We start from the raw sequence: 17,713 nt of genomic DNA on the forward strand, positions 1-17,713 counted from the left end.
GTTCGCGGCATGTGGGAGAGGTGAATACGATCTTCGTGGGGTCTTGATCGTAGAAACCGGCTGGTTGGTGTTCTTGGAGCCACCAATGTGGTAGGATGATGTCGCATTCCGCGTCGAGCTTGCTGACTTCAAATTGCAACTTGGTGAAGTGGTCTTCAGAGTGCCTGAGCACCACAGTGTCGGTATACAACGCTTCCTTACTGACATCTCCTTCTCCAGTAAAGGATTGAAGGTAGAACCCAGGAGGGTGACGGAAGGTCTTGATCGTGAGGCGAGTAGCCACATCCTCTGATAAGACGGGAACGGCACTGCCAGGGTCCAAGAGGACGCGTACCGGATGTTCCCGAGGACGCGCGTTGGTACCCTTGATGATGCTCATGTTGACGATGGGCCTGGTCCCCACCTTAGGCCGGCGTCGTGGTTGTTCATCTTCATCCTCCTCGTGAGGGCGCTTGACTCCCGCAACGGTAACGCCAGTAGGCCGATTACATCCTGTCGGCGTGGGCAGGCGGCCTAGTGAAAACCCGTCTCGGTGCCAGACATGTCGTCGTCCAGTACTTCGAAGACCGGTGGTTCATCATCGTCAATGTGTACCCCAATAGCGTCAATTCGTACTTTCTTTGGAGGTGCTATTTCGTTTTCTTTCTCTTTCTCCTCGGCCTTCCGTTTGACCCCGGCTACCTTGGGAGGAGCCGCAGGAAGGTCGTTACCGGAGACATCCTTTCTGGCGAAGCAGGCGAGGGTATGGTGGTTGTTGCGACCACATCGCCAGCACGTGGAGCCGTCTTTCTTATGCCTGTCGACGTTCTCCTGCGAGATCCCTGCTAGGGCTTCCTTGACGGTCGCCCATTTAATATCCTTTGGATCGGGTCTGGCGTTGGGTGCTTTGGCTGGTGCCTTGGTGCTTCTTAAGGATGGATTTGACGGTTGCTGGGAGCGACTTTGGTGTGGAGGGCCCGACTTCGAGCGCTCCGAGATCGAAGTGGGCGCGTCTTTTCCCGCCCGTTGGTTAACAGCGATGCCTGGGTTGGTGAGCATATTCTCGTAGATGTGGCCGGCTTCCTCGATAGCGTTGAGGAAGTCGTCGTCTGTTTCCGGGATACCACCTTGCCTCGAGTAGATCAGCTTGGTGATTTCGTCCGGTAGTGCCTTCGAGATATGACTCTGGAACGTGGTTCCTGACCACTGTACTACCTCATTAAGATCAGAGAGCTCAGTCAGATACTGTGAGATGTCTCCGTGATACTTAAGTTCCTGCATCTTGCGGGCATTGCGGTACCTTTCGGCCGTATCCCGGAAGCGCTCTTTGATGGCGGTGGCGTAGTTGCTCCAAGTGTCTGTGAAGCCCAGTCTTCGTACTTGACTGACTCGCTGTTGATGCCACACCTGGGCCTTGTCCATGAGAAGAGATCCAACCCAGTTGATCTTGACCTGGTCGCTGGGGAACCCAGTGGGGTAGGAATCCATGTAGGCTTCCACCTTAAGCCACCAGGGCCGGAACTTGGAGAGGTCCCTGCCATCGTAGGCCTGGGGCTTCGACATGTGTACCGGGTTAACTTGGACCGGCGTCTGGGAAAAGTGACGAATGAGTCGAGAGAGGTCGTCTCGACCCCGAGGGACTGGGTGACCGAGGGCGATTGCGTCCTGTCGGGGGTCCCCTGGGTGGGCCTCTATTCCCTCCGGGAGGAGGTCGACCTTCTCGTCGACCATCGTCGGGGTCCTCTGAGTCCGAGCTATTAGGATCAGAGGGTGGTTCCCCATTGGCGGCGAAGAATCGTCGTGGGGGAAGGTTTCCTCCGCCTCCATCGTTGGACTCGGGTGCCATACGCATAGGGCCGGCCCGGGCGGATTCAAATTGGATATGGGCTTGTTGGGCCGTACGGCGTGTCTGAGCAGTCCGTAGTGCCTGGGTAGTCAGGTATTCCCGGGCACGCCGAGTTGAAGATGATACCTTCGATGGTACGGCTAGAGACGGTTGCGATGGTCGCGTCGATGCCCGTTGACTAAGGCTACGCCAGACGGAGTCAATGTCGGCATCAGGGTTCTGCTTTAGCTGCGTACGGAACTCCTCTAGAGCCTCTTCCGTCAGCTTCTTAACCTGCTCCATGACGGTTCGGCTATGTGCGTCCAGCGTAGTGGGGTCGACGAATTCTTTTGCTAAAAGTCCATCGATATCACGGTTACGCTGGTGAGCCCAGTTCTCGACTTGGTTGTTAAACCTCTTTTGGTTCGTGACCTCTTTCTCGAGAGTTAATAGAGCCGCTTGATGACGTTTAGCAGATTCCCGAAGTTGCTCAATGGCCTGCTGCCGCTGGCGCTCATCTTGGGTAATGACCGCGATAGCTCCCCAGATTTCGTCCGCGAAGGTAGCACTGGCATTTTCGACTTGCTGCCGGAAGTGCTGGATCTGCTGGTCTGAAACTTGGACCCCGAGCTTGACCATATTGGCGCAAATAGTGTATTGTACGCGGATATGCTCGTACTGCTGCTTAAGGCGTGCGAGCTCTTGGCCGTCAATGCGGTCTTTGTGCTGCTGTTGAGCAAGTTGTCGTACACCCTCATAGGTCTCACTCATGCGGCGATGGAGTTCGACGATCCAGGGTGCTGGATCATGAATAGCACCAGGCAAGGGCTGGATATCGGTGGGGTCGCTCATAATGGCTTCAAAGTCCTGAGGCGAGTAGAGTGTAAGCTCCATGTGGTCGTCGACCTGAACAGGCTCGGCTGACGGGGAGCGATAGTCCGACATATTGTAGGTAGAGATAGACGCGTTGTCGAGTTCTTCTTGTAGATTTCGAGCGGTCGCGTACGTAGGTGACGTCGGGAGAGGAATATGGGCTGCGTAGCCAGGAATGAAGGGTCGCGGAATAGGCGACGTGTTGAAGGAGTACTCTCCTGTAGTGAAGTCGGAGTCTTCGTCGTCGTCAAACCCAAGGGTTGCAAGGTAATGGAACGAATCCTTCAACGATATCTGAGGGTGGAGCTGATGATGACGTGGTGGACATCAACAAAGGAAGAAAGCGGGGTAAGTGGTGATAGCGCTATGGTGTTGTAGTGTGTTGTTTGTCGTCTTCGGTTGTTTGAAGATTATATGTGACAAGGGCTGCAATATCAGGGCTTGGAACTCATGGTTCAATTCAGGCTAATAATCTTCAATGGCCTCGAAGAGCGTGATACTGAAAGATGAAGAAGGAAAATACAGTCTTGGTGATCCTGATCGCGTATTTTATCCTCCCTTGCCTGGCCCGTGCCCTTGTGGCCTCAGGCCGCTGCCAAGTCCTTCAATATCATACAGGGCCAGTGGCCTTCCTTTGATAACCGCCATGCCTTCTGATTGTCCGCCTCACTTTGACGACTGGTTCACAACGTGCAGTTACCCCTCCTTGCGGTGGTATCGACAGTGTTGTTGGTGGTGGTTGTGGGTGGTTGGCTTTCTGCCTTGTATCCGCCAGCTTCACGCAAGAGACGACCAATTAGTGCAGAGTCTCTTACAACAGTGTTGGCACCGATGCCACCAGCTGGAGTCATGGAATGAACAGAGTCACCAATGACGGTGACGCGTGGTTGGTTTGGCCAGTCAGGAACACCTGAGGGTGTTGAACAGGTGATCTTCCAAAATGCGGTCTCAGACTCGTTCATGTCTTCGAATAGCGGTCTAAAGCGAGGGTGCCACTTCTGTGTCAGAGATTTGGCGATGTCTGCTGCCGTCCTGCCCACGATGGTGTAGTCATCATTTGGAGCCCGAATTACGCCGGGGTGACCACCCATAGTCCAGCCGAAAGAGACGCTTGGATCATCCATCTCTTCAGGGCGGACGTTCGTAATGACGAAAACAGACCCTTCTGGGCGTGTATCGTCCAGCAACCGAAAGACTCCCTCGCCGAGGCCTTTGAAGGATGCGCTCGGCGTCTGCCCGTGAGTCCCTCTCGCGCCTGTGTCATAGACCTTCAGCTTCCCTTCTGAAAGTTGCTTGGAAACCTTGGAGTAAATCCCTTCTCCGCCAACTAGCAAGGGGCCTTCGACAGACCTAGTCCCATCCGCAAAGATGGCTTGTACCCCGTCTTCAGTGACTTCATAGCCCATCCCATGCTTGCCCCACTCAATGTTGTCCTCGCAACCTTGGGCAAATATTTTTCGCATGTCACTCCTGGAAATCCCAATCGTTTTGCCTCCTCCCTGTCGCGATACTAGCGCCGGTGGGACCAAGTGATGCTCGATCTGCTCTCCGGTCACGGCGTTAAACGATGCAAATCCGAGCCCGCCCGTCTTGCCACAGGTGTCCCAGAATCGCTGCCAAGTCTCGGGATCCAAGACGGCCTGGATGGCATTCAAGCCTTCAGAAGATAAGCGAAGCCGGTAACCCTGAGCACGAAAAACAAATGAAGCATCTCGTTCAAAGACCCTGTAGGGAATACCGGAGAGCCTCAGCGACTGTGCTAATAAGAGGGAGGCGATGCCCGCACCAGCGATAAGGATGGGTTTTCTGTCGGTCATTGTTGGCGGTGCACCTTTGTTTCAAGGATGCAGGTGCCTATGGAAGAGAGCCGATATTCGAGAGTCTGGGAGCAGGCATGCTCTTGTGATCAAATCACGCCCCGAGCATTTGTTGGAGTCGTCTACATGTCGGTGAGCCCCTCTACTTGCTGCATGCCATTATTAATGTGTTAATAAATTCAGGCATGGGCTGACAAATCGCGGCAATCGCGTAATGACCATTGCTGGTACACGATAAGCCTGAGATTGGACGAATGTACCTTCTTGTGGCTTTTGCACTTGACCTCTTCGACACTTTATGAAAATAAAGGAATATAGAATAAGATTGAATAGTAAAAACCCCAAAACATACTTCAATCCTAGCCTGGCAGAATGCTCTTTTCCACCGAATTGTAGTGGCTGGTCAGTGTTCATAACCCTCATGGATTTATCTTCCAAGTCAAGGCATCAGATTAAAAGCCAGCAAAGAGAAAAGAGACTGGGCCGGGTATCCACTTACACCCGACGCCCTGACGCTTTCCCTCTTTCAACCACACGGCAGAACTTTTGACCGACGGCATTTGCAAGGGCCTTGTGGTGGGATTAGTTCGGGGCTCACAAGAAGCTTCGTCATCTTGATCAACAGAACTCGCCCGGCCACATTCCTTCGTTTTGCCAATTCGCCCACACCATACTCGCAACCACCAAACTGCACGCAACGATAACTCACCATGTCTACTAGAGCCCTTGTTGTCGGCGGTACGAACGGTATCGGATATGCCATGGCATGCCGAATCGCCATCGACAACCCGTCATCCACCGTGATCATCAGCGGTCGCAATAAGCCAGTCATGATTCCTCACCCCAACATCGAGTTCCTTGCTGTTGACGCCTCATCCATGCTTCAAATCAAGCAGTACACAGACAAAATCATAACTTCCCACAGGGCCCAGAAGCTCGATTTTCTCATCATGACGCAGGGTATTTTCACCATGGCCGGCCGTACAGAAACCACCGAGGGCATCGACAACAAGATGGCTCTCCACTATTATGGCAAACAGCTTCTCATCAGAGAACTTCTCCCAGTGCTGAAAGATAATGCCAGGGTGATAATTGTTCTGGATGGCAAAAACGGTGCCCCAGTGAAGCTGGACTGGAACGATCTGGATTTGAAAAGGACTTACAGCTTGCCCAGTGCTGCCTACCACTGCATCTCGATGAATGATTCCATGATCCAGTTCCACGCCGCACAGCAACAGCAGAACGGCAACTCAAAAAGGCACTTTGTTCATGCCTACCCCGGCGTGGTGGCGTCCAACATCATGGTGGGCCTGCCTTGGTATCTGCGCGGGCCATCTCAGATCCTGATGAAGATAGCAGCGGTGTCAACAGACACATGTGCTGAGTATTTGTTGCAAGGAGTATCTGAGGTCACCCAGAAGGCCGAGAAGGAGGGAAGGTTTTGGAGCAATATTGATCAGAAAGGGCGAGCGGTACCAGACAAGGCAATCTGGACTGAGGAGCAGCTCAAGTCAGTATCTGACCACACCTGGACATTGATTGATAGTGCACTCAAGTGTACTGCCTGAGCTATTCTCGCGTGGCAGATTTGGGAAGATTTCATCAGTGCCTATAGACCTTTCCTTGATATCATTATCTACCTAGTCAAGATTTCTGAAAGTCTGATTCATCGCTGAATAAGAATGGCCGCTTCAGTTCCATCGTCCGGCTTCTTTGTTTCCAGTGTATGTTTGAGCCAGCATTGGGGACCATCGTTGAAGACGACACCCACACAGCCTGTTTTGTCGGCGCAAACCTTGATGCAGTCTGTCAAGCTCGCTACTATCTTGTCTTTTACCAATCCAAACCCGGAATTGGTGTCCCCGAAAGCATAATTGACGTCGCAAAGTCGTTGGAACCTGAGCTCACCACGCGAGGGCGAAGAGACATCAAGGTTGAGCCGGTCCACACCAGGGCACTCCATCGTGACAGGACCGCTCGGGGAGTCCACTGTTCTAGCCGGCACTGAAGGGGTAGGCGTGGTCGTGGTTGTTGCTAATGTCGGTGTTGGTGTTGGTGTCAAGTCCGGCCCAGTTGTAGTCTCTGGAGCAATAGCTGGTGACGTCGGCGATGATAGTGCCGTGTTGGAACTGCCTGTGACCGCCGCATTGGTACTCACTGAGTCTTCATGCGATACGCTAAAGAGGGTGGATAGATCAGCGGCTGGAAAAGGACATTCTAGTGTCTCTCATGGGTAAAGCGTCGTCCATTGACTCACCTGGTGTTGCCTGCCGTTTTGATGGCTCCGGTTGTCATGGCTCCTAGAAGACCAGCAAGAATGGCGATTATCATGAGGGCTACGAGAGCCACCCATGTAACCGGCTTTTTCCAAAAAGGCCGACCAGGCTTTTCAGGTATTCCCGATTCATATCCTGCCAGCTCTTGTGGATATGCTGGTGGCATCTGACTCGGTACTATAGACGGCCGGTGATAGACCGGCTCATGTTTCGCGAGGACCTCGGGGAACAGTGTATGTGGGTTGTCGTGTGGAATGAGGCCATCGTTGTACGGCATGATCGGCGGAATCGCTTGACGTGGCGGTGTGTAGTTGCTGGCCATCTTCCCCTATGGCTCCGGTCTCAAGCAAACAGCTCTGGAGTTCGCCGCTGGAAACCAGACAGCGGGAAGAGAATGGTTTTAGAGAAGGGTCTCTTTTGATTGCGACTGCTGTGCCTCCTCCCGGCGTTGATGCGAAGATCATACTAAGGCGACATGGTTACATTTTGTGCATTGTTGGTTCTCTTTCAGCGAATGGTGAACCGCACGGCTCCCAACAGCGGGCCATGCCTGAAGATTGGTTTCGCCGTCATGTTGTCTGAATAAAGCAGGTGAGAACATTGAACTTGTTGGACATTAGCTGACAACTGGCTGCAACCGTTGGAGAGTCGTGTATCTAGGGTATCTACCTCAGTCAGCAAGGCATAACTAATGTGACAAGGGCTGCTTTTGCCGTGTGACAACTAAAGGAAAGTGGTTAAGAATATACAAGTATCATTCTCAGACAAAAGATGGGGGACGACATACCTCCCAGCTATCAGAAGCACCTGTTTCATATTACCGCCCAGTTACCCACCTATCTTTGCCGCGATGCCGCGTCCAGGACTGTGAGAACGTCCTAGATTAACCGAAGCCGCCAGGAATAAAGCAACGGAACATAGCGGGAACATAATCGAGCGTTACAGGGCACTATTGAATTGAATGTCAATACCAGGGTAGCATCTGTTTATTGTAATACAGAGTCTCGACTTCCAGCGTTCCTTTATCCGGTCTGAATCACCCCTTCCCCTCCACAGCCACCCCTTTAGATGTTCAGTGTCGTTAATTTCACCCAAGTTGCCGCCAGTCAACTATCTTACTTAGACACAGATACCGCCGCAATCGGCACCGCCGTTGCCAGGATCGCAGTCATCGCGCGGATCATCGATACAGACTCTGTCACCCTTGCACCGGAAGCCAGCAAAGCCTCCGCAAAACTCGCCAGGGTCAACGCAGATTCCCGGTTTGTCACAAGCCATACCGCATCCCTCCACGTAAGGATTGTCCACGCAAATCTGACCTTTGGGGCAGGTGGCAGGGTTCACGCGAAAGCCACCGCAAGACTGAAATGTCGGTGTTGGTTTCGGTGTTGTTGTTGTTGTTGTTGTGGTTGTTGTTGTTGTTGTTGTTGTTGTTGTTGTAGTGCGCGAAGCCCGTGAGGTGACAAGCGTTGTCCGTATGGGAAGGGGAACATGTAGAGGAAGTCGAACACAGATTCCCTCGCCGGTGGGCGATCGCTCAAGTCTCTGACAGATCCATCCTGTCTGGCATCGTTCCAATTCAAGGCCGCAGGGGCGGACAAGACTCTCAGAAGAGACGACCAGGCTAAGAGCAAAGGTGATGATGGCAGTAGAAAGATGCATTGTGTTTATCACAGGCCGTTGGCGAAGAGGTCGAGATGACGGAATCAGGGGGCAAGGTGAGGAAATTGGTCTCGAATTAATACTTGGGGACGATAGATACCTATGAATCAAGTCTCGGTGACAGTGTAAGCTGAGCACACGTCGCCAGACCCACAGCAGTCGAGAGAAGGTGTGGTACGTTGAACAGAAAGAGGAACCTTCTCGGATGCTATTTCCAAACTCGGCTTCATAATCTCGGCTGAAGTCTAAGCCTGCATCCTTGCCTGTAGTGATTTTCATTCCATTTGTGCTACATACAATGGCCAAGCCGGGGTTGTCTGGCCGTGGGTTAGACAGGCGCTCTTGGTTCCGTGGGCTTGTTCGCTACCACGCTTAACTGGCGATTATCCTATTTTTAGGGACTCGAGTGACAGTTGACGTTCACATTACAAAGGACACCTAAATATGGCACCATGGTCCTCAAAATCAGGTAACGACTGCGAACACAGATGGTAGTAGTCCAGGCAATTGGTTCTCTATGAGACTCCTTACCCGGGACTCAAGACATGTCAGTGCAAGACAAGCTCCCGACAGACCCGTGGAATGGAATTGCATTCCCTTCTTTCCCGTGACCAGGAGACTTATCCTCTTTCCCATGTGTGCTTGGGGCAACTTACATGGTAGTCGGGAGCGGCACATCCTTGGCTCCGCTTACCATCTGTGGAACAAGCAACGGATGAATTTATCAATCGTGCATTACAAGAGGCAGGTAACTCGAGGTAACCGGTGATACAGTACATAAGGCGCTGTTGGAGCCGTCAGCAGCCTTTTGTTCTCGACCTCATAAGCGGGCTGAAAAGGGGGCCCCTTTTGGGCACTTGCTGTTTACCGACTCCAGTTCCCGACTTATCAGAACAATTTCTGGTTCATTCTTGCGAAACTCGCAGTTCCCACACCTGCACACCACTTTCCGCAAGTCAACGGCAATGTCCACCAAAAACAGGCCCTCCTTGCCGCAGATAGTGGTCGGTAGTGGGGTCGGTTTCGCTTCGTTTGTTCCAGAATCGTTCTGCGCCGCCCCGCATTGCGTCATTTAAACCTCTGGAAGTGAGTGACGCCTTCATTTTCTCGGTGGGAAAAAAATAACATTTGTTATGATCATCAGCCATCGCTTCAGCAAGATACAACGTTGAACCTTAGCACACTGAAAAGGATCAAACAACAACCAGCAACCGGCTCAACCATGAGTTCCCAGCCCCTCAAGATCGGGTTTGTTCCCGAACATTTCTCGACGCCCATTTACTTTGCCCACAAGCACTTTGGACTCGATGCCGAGCTGATCCCCTTTCCCTCGGGGACCGGACACATGATCACGGCGATCCGGGCCGGAGAGATCGATGTGGCCATCGGTCTGACGGAAGGATGGATTGCTGGATTGGGCAAGACAGAACAGACTGAGGAGAATGACGGCGGGTATAGACTCGTTGGAACATTTGTGGAAACGCCGCTTTGTAAGTGCATCCAGCTGCTGTATTGTTGCGGGGGCTGTGACAAAGATTAACCACTCGAATTCACTACCAAAAGGCTGGGCCATCTCAACAGGAAACCAGCGTCCTGAGATCCAATCCGTCGACTCGCTCAAAGGTGGCAAAATTGGCGTCTCCCGTATCGGCTCTGGCAGTTATGTCATGGGCTATGTTCTAGCGGATCAGCGTGCATGGCTCGTCCCAACCACGGGGGTGGGCACGTCGGCCGAGTCTGCGTCCCCTTACTCGGATTTTGTGGTGTTCAACACGTTTGAGAATCTCCGGAAAGCAGTGAACGACGGGACTGCGGATTTCTTCATGTGGGAGCATTTTACTTCCAAAAAGTATTACGATAATGGAGAGATTAGACGTGTGGGGGAGATCTACACTCCCTGGTCAAGCTGGAAGATTGTGGCTTCCACCAAGTTGGTGAAGGGCACCGCGTGGGATGGCAGGGTGGATGATCTGCTGGAGAAGCTGAACAAGGGCATCCGGCATTTCAATGAGAATCCAGAGGAAGCAGTCGAGTACATCAGCACGAACTTGGACTACTCGGAAGAAGATGCTAGAGAATGGCTCAAGACAGTCAAGTTCCCGGAGAGAACACAGGGGGTTGACTTGAACGTGGTCAGGAGTACGATCGACATCCTGAACAAGGCCGGAGTCTTGACCCAAGGGAAAGGGATTCAGGCCGGAGATATGATTGTCAAACAACGATAGGCACTGGGTATTGTGAGTTCTTGATCTGTTTCAGCGAGTTTTGTTTAGAAATTTTCTTAGACTAGGGCCTTGCGGCATTGACCTTGCATTTGTTCCACTTTTGATAGGCTCTTGCAATTGTCAGACTGGAGCTTGTTCTATTGTGTTCTGGCACTCTAGATACATGGCATCGTTACCATATCCTCTCAATTTTGCTGACATATCTGCGTCATCCATCCCAGGCTCGAACCCAAATCGTCTCCAAAAGGCCAATGTGCCGTACACTGAGATAAGACAGGTAGTGCGGTAGTTGCGCGCAACGTCGAAAACCTTCTTGATACCTTCGGCAGCTAATCCACGTCCCTGGAATGAAGGGAGAATGGCGAGGTCGTGAATGTAATAGTGGTCGGCAGTCGGGGGTATCTCAACGAGGAGGGTATCCAGAGCGGGAGGGCAGTGTCGTGGAATGGGATGAGATATGATATAGCCGCAAATCTCCTGCCTTGATTCCAGAACGAAGCATCCCTCAGGGAAGAGTTCTACCCGCTCTGCGAAAACAGAGGCACCTTCAGGGAGACCGGGGTGGATCTCTTCAGCAACAAGCATGACAGCCGAGAGATCGTGGTTGTACATGGGGCGCCATGAGGCCGTTGGGTGCATTTTGGCGTTTAAAGTTGTTTCATGCCAAATCAAGAGGATTACAAGATGGTGATCAGTCACAAAAATGATAAGTGAGGTAAATCTCCAATGGCAGCTACGGTTTGAATGAGTCATGGCTTTGACCCACTGCTGCTTGGTCTCCCTGGCTGTGGAGCTACCTGGTGGCTTTCAAAGGCTCATGTTTCTGCCTTCTCTGGCGCGATACTGCTCACAAACTGTAGGATTGCTTATTTTACCCCCAAGACTGTTAAATGATTCCTACTTGCGGAGGCAGATATGTCCTTCTAGTAGACGCCGGTGGAGCTGAACATATCTCACGCAACCTACCTCGTCGTAGATAGGTATGCAGGTAACCCTGAGGAAACGGGCAGACAATGATCCAGGAGAAGCATGATGGCCGGGTCATTGTGAAATGCCAATTCTTCCTTGATGCGGCCGCTGTGATACAAGGTAGGTAGGTTAATGCCGAATGTCGGTATCTTGGCCACCCCGCGCAATAGACATTTACCCACGGCAGAGTCCATATTGCCTCGAAGCCTCTCGGGTTATAGATCACCCTGGCCAGTGTAAGAACGACCTTCAAACATACCTATCTAGATCAACCTCGTCCCAGAAAATCGATGTTATACCATCGACGCAGTTTATCACCATGAAGCCTCAAGTCGTTCTCTTTCTCGCCTCTCTTCTTGCAGCAGGGCAGGCAGCAAGACCCTGTCCGGCATCTCCTGCTCAAACTTCCTGGCAGATTTCCGAATGGACCTACGATGCGCCCGATCGATCTCTACCAGGACGGGCAGGGACCGACTCGGTGATTGGTCTCTATCTCTCCACGGGTGGCACAACGTACAGCTGCTTCGGAATGTGGCCCGAGGAATGGAAAGGGTTTACTCAGGACAATTCCGCTTTGCTCTGGAGCAGTTGCGTGAACATTTTTGGCAGGCCAATCGATGACACGGTTAGTTTTGCGATGGACTGGGAGAAAAGGATTTTGTATGCGAGCCATACTTTCAGTTGTGAGAACGAAGAGTATGTATAGCCGCGCAGACTAACAAGGGGGCTAAGTGTCATTGCTGATATATTCTTGTCTGACGCGAACAGGGTGTCTGGATTGGCCACCGCATCCATCGTCTTGCCTACTTCATGCGATAACACGGGCTCGGGGGGCAACCCAACGCGGTGTTTGACGACGTCGAGGCAGATCAACTTTAACACAACGCTGCAGGCGAGAGGACAAAGCCCTTGTTCTTCAGCACCCGCATCAGGGAGATATCTGGAATCTTGGGAGATCAGAAACCATACTGGTCTGTACGAGTCCACGCCAGAAACCGAGGGCAACTTGTTTGTTGCTGTCAATACAGCCACAAACGAGATATTTGAGTGCGCCAGCGAGGACCCTGCCGGAAATGGTGTTTGCACTCCGGTGGGTGCGTCGGGGGGGTTGACCATCGCCTCATTTAACCTGGATCCCGTCAGGAAGCTGCTTACAATGCGCCAGGTTTGGGCTTGTGGCAGCGGAGTTGGGTGAGTGCACGCATTCCAGACAAACCCCAATGGATGAGAGGAGAGGTGACTGATGACTTGGTTGTTGATGTTAGCACGGTTGAAGCGCTTGGGGCTGCCTCTGTTCCTGCTCCCTGTTTTGAAGATGACGTTCCTATATGCGAGTCGAGCATATTCTGGGTTGGTGGAAGCAAGGCATGAGCTGTAGTTTCTAGATAGATACCTCAGCTGTATCAAAGCCCTTAACCCTGACGTGCCACTGTGTGATTGTGCCTGGCAGCTCTCACCGCCCGACCCACTCAACCCCCCGGGCATCTATGGTAGGTGGGGCTCCCCAGCATTCGCCCCACCATTTTGCCCAGCTCTCGACTTCTGTCATCAGCAACACTTTTGGCCAAACCACCAGATCCCGACCTCACCGACCACTGCCGCCCAACATCACCAGACATCCCGACCGGCGTTGATCGCCGTAACTTTCCCCCAACCATGGTTCTTCAAGATTTAGGTCGGCGCATCAATGCCGCCGTCACCGACTTGACGCGCGCCCCAAATCTCGATGAAAAGGTAGTTATCCTTTCCTTTTCCCTTTCCTTTCCTTCTCCTTAGGCCTACCCTTGCCTTTCTGCGTGTCTTAGCCGCTAACGAGTCGCACGATGCAATCACTAGGCCTTCGACTCTATGCTCAAGCAGATTTGCTCCGCCCTCCTCGAAGCAGATGTCAATGTCCGTCTCGTCGGCCGGCTCCGAAAAGACATCAAAGCCGCAGTCAACTTCAAAGACCTCCCCCCAGCAGTCAACAAGAAGCGCCTCATTCAGAAAGCCGTCTTCGACCACCTCGTCGACCTCGTCGACCCCCATGCCGAACCTTTCAAGCCAAAGAAGGGCAAGTCCAATGTCATCATGTTTGTCGGCCTTCAGGGTGCCGGCAAGACCACAACCTGCACCAAGCTTGCTCGCCATTACCAATCACGTGGCTTTCGCGCCTGCTTAGTTTGCGCCGATACTTTCCGTGCCGGTGCCTTTGATCAGCTCAAGCAAAATGCGACCAAGGCCAAGATTCCATACTACGGCAGCTTGACGGAAACTGACCCGGCCGTCGTGGCCAAGGAGGGTGTCGACAAGTTCAAGAAGGAGAGGTTCGAGGTTATCATCGTGGATACATCTGGTCGTCATAGGCAAGAAAGTGCCTTGTTTCAGGAAATGATGGACATCCAGAACGCCATCAAACCAGACGAGACTGTCATGGTGCTCGACTCGAGCATAGGGCAGCAGGCCGAGGGGCAGGCCATGGCCTTCAAGGAAGCCGCCGACTTTGGCGCCATCATCATCACAAAGACCGATGGCCATGCTGCCGGTGGTGGAGCGATCTCGGCCGTCGCCGCCACCCGCACACCCATTGTCTTTATCGGTACCGGAGAGCACATGCTGGACTTGGAGCGCTTTGTACCCAAGAACTTTATCTCCAAGCTGCTGGGCATGGGTGATATGGCTGGTCTGGTGGAGCATGTCCAGTCGCTGAAACTGGACCAGAAGGACACGATCAAGCACATTACAGAAGGCATCTTCACTGTGCGGGACTTGAGGGATCAGCTGCAGAACATCATGAAGATGGGCCCGCTATCCAAGATGGCGGGCATGATTCCCGGCATGAGCAATATCATGGCTAACATGGACGACGAAGAAGGGAGCCTGAAGCTGAAGAGGATGATCTACATCTGCGACAGCATGACGGACAAGGAGCTGGACTCGGACGGCAAGATCTTCATCGAGCAACCGACGCGCATGACAAGAGTGGCGCGGGGTTCTGGAACGACAGTCCGAGAGGTGGAGGACTTGCTGACACAGCAGAGGTTGATGGCCGGCATGGCCAAGAAGATGGGCGGCAACATGAAGAACATGCAGAGGGCACAGAATGCCATGGGTGGAGGCAACAAGGCCCAACAGTTGGCTGCCATGCAGAAGCGGTTACAGAGCATGGGCGGCGCCGGCGGGGCTGGTGGTGGCATGCCCGATATGGGCAGTCTGATGAAGATGCTTGGCGGCGGGGGCGGACCCGGAGGCGGCTTTGACATGAACGCCATGATGAAGCAGATGGGCGGCATGATGGGCGGAGGAGGAGGACGGGGCGGGAGGAGGTAGTTTCGGTTTGCAAAGTCTTGAAGTCTTATAACAAAGGGAGAGGGTTTTGCATTAGTTTGGCGTCCGGGGTCTAGGGTCTGAAATGGGGCCAGCCGTGGCGGCGGCTGTTTACGATAAATACACGCACACACATACCTACAGATCACATTCAAGAAAGTCCTGACTTGTCTTGCTAGAAGCAAACGATAAACCCGGAATGATGATTTTACTAATACAGCGAATGCACCTATATACTTGCCCACTACACGCTCACGAACCTCGTCACCGTTCTGGTCTGAGAAACGGATGAGCCTCTGTGTTTAACACGTACTTGTCCAAACTGATCAAATCAGGTGGCGAAAACGTCAAATAAAAATACTTGAGTGTTTCTGCAATCCAGAAGCTCTGTCATACGCAACTTCATTAGCGGTTGACCCATTCATCAGTGGCAGAGCCGGGAACGGGGCGCACAAACCTCCATTTCATCACTCCTCTCGACATCTTCCTTGCTGGGGTCAACAGTCACGTCCTTCACGCTGGCCCCGCCTCCTGTTTCCTTTGCAAAAACCGCATTCGCGACAGCAAGAAACATGTCCCACGCCGCCGCCTCCCACTCTGGTTCCCCTGTGATGCGCCACATGTAAAACACCGACTCGATAGCCTCCGGGCGGAGGATATACCGTCTGTCTGTGGCCGAAACAAACCCCCTGGGCAAGCCTTGCTGTTTCTCGGTTGCATCCCACAGGGTTTGATTCCATTGACACGATTCAGCTGCATGAGAAGGACCTCCAGGAGGACATGGTAGCATAGTCAGCCGCTCCGGCATGAGCCCGGTAGGGAACGACTTGTACATGTGCACACAGCCCCTCGTCAGCCTTGACCCCGTCTCCAGGTACTCCGCAGTGGAAAACAAACGCCCTGCCAGGGCATAGGTTCCGCCTATGAAACATGTCAGGTGTTCCGTCTCTGGGCTGAGTTGAACGCTGTTGGTTTTGGTGTCGGGGCTGGGAAGGATGTTGGCTGTACCCGATATCATGATGTCGTTTGCTGATGAATCAGGAATCATGGGCCGGTAGAAGAGGTTCGCAGATGCCGAGCTCAGAAAGTTGTGTGAGAGCGAAACAAGAGATGGCGCGGCATTGTTGAGAAGTTGGGATAGCTTGGGAAGGTACTCGTACATGGAGTCGGCACCACCTCCCAAGGTAAACCTTGTACCGCTGATGACGTCCGGCTTGGGGCCCCAAAGTGAGATGTACATGGGGAATAGGCCAGGAAGCAGGGTCTGGTTCTGGCTGACACTGAACAGGGCGTTGAGGCGGGCTATGGCGGAGTAGTACTTTGGGTCCCCTGTGAGCTGAGACAGGTGGGTGAGTTCCAAACTCAGTGTTCCGGGGGAGGCCGAGACGACCTGCGGTTCAATCATCTGGCCCTCCCCTGATTTGATAGCCAGCAGGTTGATGTTGTCGACCGGCATGCGTGTCGGTGTGTCAAAGCCGGCATGGATGAGGTCACCGAGCTCGATCGCCTTTTGCAAAAGGACGTCCCGCTTGCTGAGGTCATACGCGGCCAGCAGGCCACCGAGGTATCGGATGTTGGTCTCAAAAATGTTGATCATCGGGCTGGACGAGTTTGCGAAGTCGATTTCGGCCACGGCGGCAACGGCTTCGTCAAACTCTTCCCTCAGACCCATGATCCAAAGAGTGTCGAGAGAGTCGACGAGAGTGGCCGCCCAGCCGGAGAACTGGTCTTTGCCAGTGGCGGAGAGCGGAAGGAGGGCATCTTTCTTCCAAGCATACTTGCGATAGGCTGACCAGGACTGTATGGTGAGGTCCCGGACCGCTCGCCTTCTCGCATCTCGCCTCTTCCGGTCATGACCCGACTCTCTCTTGAATCGATGTTGAATCGGCGGGTGAGCTATACCTGGCTCTGTGGCGGGAAGCTGTGTGGGAGACTGTGTGTTTGGATAGCGGGGCTTCAACTTGCTCCACTCGATGCTACTTTTAACGGCTGCATATGGGTATAGTGCTTGGCCTGTGTTCATGTGTCTTTCGAGGCGTACAGATTCGGGGACTACAGGGAACGCACGCTCAAAACCACCGACGATGTAAAAGACCACAAGACTTAGCGTAAAGGCAACGAGCAGCCGCTCGCTCCTCTTGCCTATCCAGGATATTGTGGCATTGGGTCGAGGCAACGTTCGCAAGCGACTGGTCCCTTGAGGCTTGTCTTTGAACATTGCGTCAGCATGAGATTGACGGACTGCGGTAGTTACGATGTTGTAGGGTTAAGCAAGACCCGTCGAAGTGAACAGCGTGGACGCAAAAAAAGCTGGGTGCAGTCTCAGCTAGCTGATCTGGAATGGTGGCTTTTGCCAAGAGACTTGGGGTGCATTATCTCCGGGTCAATTAATTCGAGCAGGTGAATGCATCTCAGCCACCGGGTATATCGGTGCCGAGAATGGTTGGGCTCTACTGCCAAGGCATGGACTTCAGCGCCTTAGGTAGAGCCAAATGGGAGTCTTGCTGTGCTGATGGTATGGTTTCAGAACATGTAAATGGATATATATACAGATCTATGTATTGGACGGCACGAGCTTCCACACGCCACACCTAACTTGGACGCCGACATCACCCTCTTCTCAGCATGTTCATGAGTACGTTGGCAAACAGTCGTGGCAGAACTCGCGAATGAAGAAAGGATGAAGGAACCAAAATTCCGACTTGTAAGACCCTTGTTTTATTTTACGAGAATTCATATGCAGTTAGGCAAATGCCATGCGAAAGTGCGTTGATAAGTAAA

General features: G+C 52.8%; 9 protein-coding genes across 9 annotated transcripts; 4 read left to right on the plus strand and 5 right to left on the minus strand.

Moving 5' to 3' along the window:
• Positions 1-3,360: 3,360 nt before the first annotated feature.
• Positions 3,361-4,494, minus strand: QC763_000780 (uncharacterized protein; the record flags this gene model as incomplete). Its single annotated transcript, XM_062905161.1, has 1 exon — positions 3,361-4,494. One exon carries the CDS (start codon positions 4,492-4,494, stop codon positions 3,361-3,363), a length of 1,134 nt encoding a protein of 377 aa, XP_062767696.1.
• A 710-nt stretch (positions 4,495-5,204) lies between these two features.
• QC763_000785 (uncharacterized protein) lies at positions 5,205-6,062 on the plus strand (the record flags this gene model as incomplete). The annotated part of the gene is made up of 1 exon (XM_062905162.1): positions 5,205-6,062. One exon carries the CDS (start codon positions 5,205-5,207, stop codon positions 6,060-6,062), a length of 858 nt encoding a protein of 285 aa, XP_062767697.1.
• On the minus strand, positions 5,784-7,598 carry QC763_000790 (uncharacterized protein). The gene is made up of 3 exons (XM_062905163.1): positions 7,558-7,598; positions 6,752-7,435; positions 5,784-6,671 (listed from the first exon to the last, which is right to left on the minus strand). The coding sequence occupies exons 2-3, from the start codon at positions 7,090-7,092 to the stop codon at positions 6,161-6,163; spliced, it is 852 nt and encodes a 283-aa protein (XP_062767698.1). The 5' UTR covers positions 7,093-7,435; positions 7,558-7,598; the 3' UTR covers positions 5,784-6,160.
• A 291-nt stretch (positions 7,599-7,889) lies between these two features.
• QC763_000800 (uncharacterized protein) lies at positions 7,890-8,432 on the minus strand (the record flags this gene model as incomplete). The annotated part of the gene is made up of 2 exons (XM_062905164.1): positions 7,890-8,191; positions 8,222-8,432. 2 exons carry the CDS (start codon positions 8,430-8,432, stop codon positions 7,890-7,892), a joined length of 513 nt encoding a protein of 170 aa, XP_062767699.1.
• Positions 8,433-9,303: 871 nt separating this feature from the next.
• On the plus strand, positions 9,304-10,767 carry QC763_000810 (uncharacterized protein). Its single transcript, XM_062905167.1, has 2 exons — positions 9,304-9,922; positions 9,996-10,767. The coding sequence occupies exons 1-2, from the start codon at positions 9,655-9,657 to the stop codon at positions 10,655-10,657; spliced, it is 930 nt and encodes a 309-aa protein (XP_062767700.1). The 5' UTR covers positions 9,304-9,654; the 3' UTR covers positions 10,658-10,767.
• Positions 10,768-10,777: 10 nt separating this feature from the next.
• On the minus strand, positions 10,778-11,410 carry QC763_000820 (uncharacterized protein; the record flags this gene model as incomplete). Its single annotated transcript, XM_062905168.1, has 1 exon — positions 10,778-11,410. The coding sequence occupies one exon, from the start codon at positions 11,408-11,410 to the stop codon at positions 10,778-10,780; it is 633 nt and encodes a 210-aa protein (XP_062767701.1).
• A 355-nt stretch (positions 11,411-11,765) lies between these two features.
• QC763_000825 (uncharacterized protein) lies at positions 11,766-12,997 on the plus strand (the record flags this gene model as incomplete). The annotated part of the gene is made up of 3 exons (XM_062905169.1): positions 11,766-12,322; positions 12,395-12,817; positions 12,892-12,997. The coding sequence occupies 3 exons, from the start codon at positions 11,766-11,768 to the stop codon at positions 12,995-12,997; spliced, it is 1,086 nt and encodes a 361-aa protein (XP_062767702.1).
• A 160-nt stretch (positions 12,998-13,157) lies between these two features.
• Positions 13,158-15,139, plus strand: SRP54 (Signal recognition particle). Its single transcript, XM_062905170.1, has 2 exons — positions 13,158-13,360; positions 13,463-15,139. The coding sequence occupies exons 1-2, from the start codon at positions 13,283-13,285 to the stop codon at positions 14,933-14,935; spliced, it is 1,551 nt and encodes a 516-aa protein (XP_062767703.1). The 5' UTR covers positions 13,158-13,282; the 3' UTR covers positions 14,936-15,139.
• QC763_000840 (uncharacterized protein) lies at positions 15,120-17,442 on the minus strand. Its single transcript, XM_062905172.1, has 2 exons — positions 15,390-17,442; positions 15,120-15,319 (listed from the first exon to the last, which is right to left on the minus strand). The coding sequence occupies exons 1-2, from the start codon at positions 17,148-17,150 to the stop codon at positions 15,197-15,199; spliced, it is 1,884 nt and encodes a 627-aa protein (XP_062767704.1). The 5' UTR covers positions 17,151-17,442; the 3' UTR covers positions 15,120-15,196.
• Positions 17,443-17,713: the final 271 nt, after the last annotated feature.

Source organism: Podospora pseudopauciseta, assembly GCF_035222475.1.
Source record: "Podospora pseudopauciseta strain CBS 411.78 chromosome 2 map unlocalized CBS411.78m_2.2, whole genome shotgun sequence".
In the NCBI taxonomy this organism is placed as follows: Eukaryota; Fungi; Ascomycota; class Sordariomycetes; order Sordariales; family Podosporaceae; genus Podospora; species Podospora pseudopauciseta.

Coding starts and splice junctions, on each gene's coding strand:
- QC763_000810 (XM_062905167.1), top strand. CDS start 9,655: ATGAGTTCCCAGCCCCTCAAGATCGGGTTTGTTCCCGAACATTTCTCG. Junction 9,923..9,995: donor ATTTGTGGAAACGCCGCTTT/GTAAGTGCATCC, acceptor CACTACCAAAAG/GCTGGGCCATCTCAACAGGA.
- SRP54 (XM_062905170.1), top strand. CDS start 13,283: ATGGTTCTTCAAGATTTAGGTCGGCGCATCAATGCCGCCGTCACCGAC. Junction 13,361..13,462: donor CCCCAAATCTCGATGAAAAG/GTAGTTATCCTT, acceptor TGCAATCACTAG/GCCTTCGACTCTATGCTCAA.
- QC763_000840 (XM_062905172.1), bottom strand. CDS start 17,150: ATGTTCAAAGACAAGCCTCAAGGGACCAGTCGCTTGCGAACGTTGCCT. Junction 15,320..15,389: donor AGAGGAGTGATGAAATGGAG/GTTTGTGCGCCC, acceptor TGCGTATGACAG/AGCTTCTGGATTGCAGAAAC.
- QC763_000790 (XM_062905163.1), bottom strand. CDS start 7,092: ATGGCCAGCAACTACACACCGCCACGTCAAGCGATTCCGCCGATCATG. Junction 6,672..6,751: donor AAAACGGCAGGCAACACCAG/GTGAGTCAATGG, acceptor CACCCTCTTTAG/CGTATCGCATGAAGACTCAG.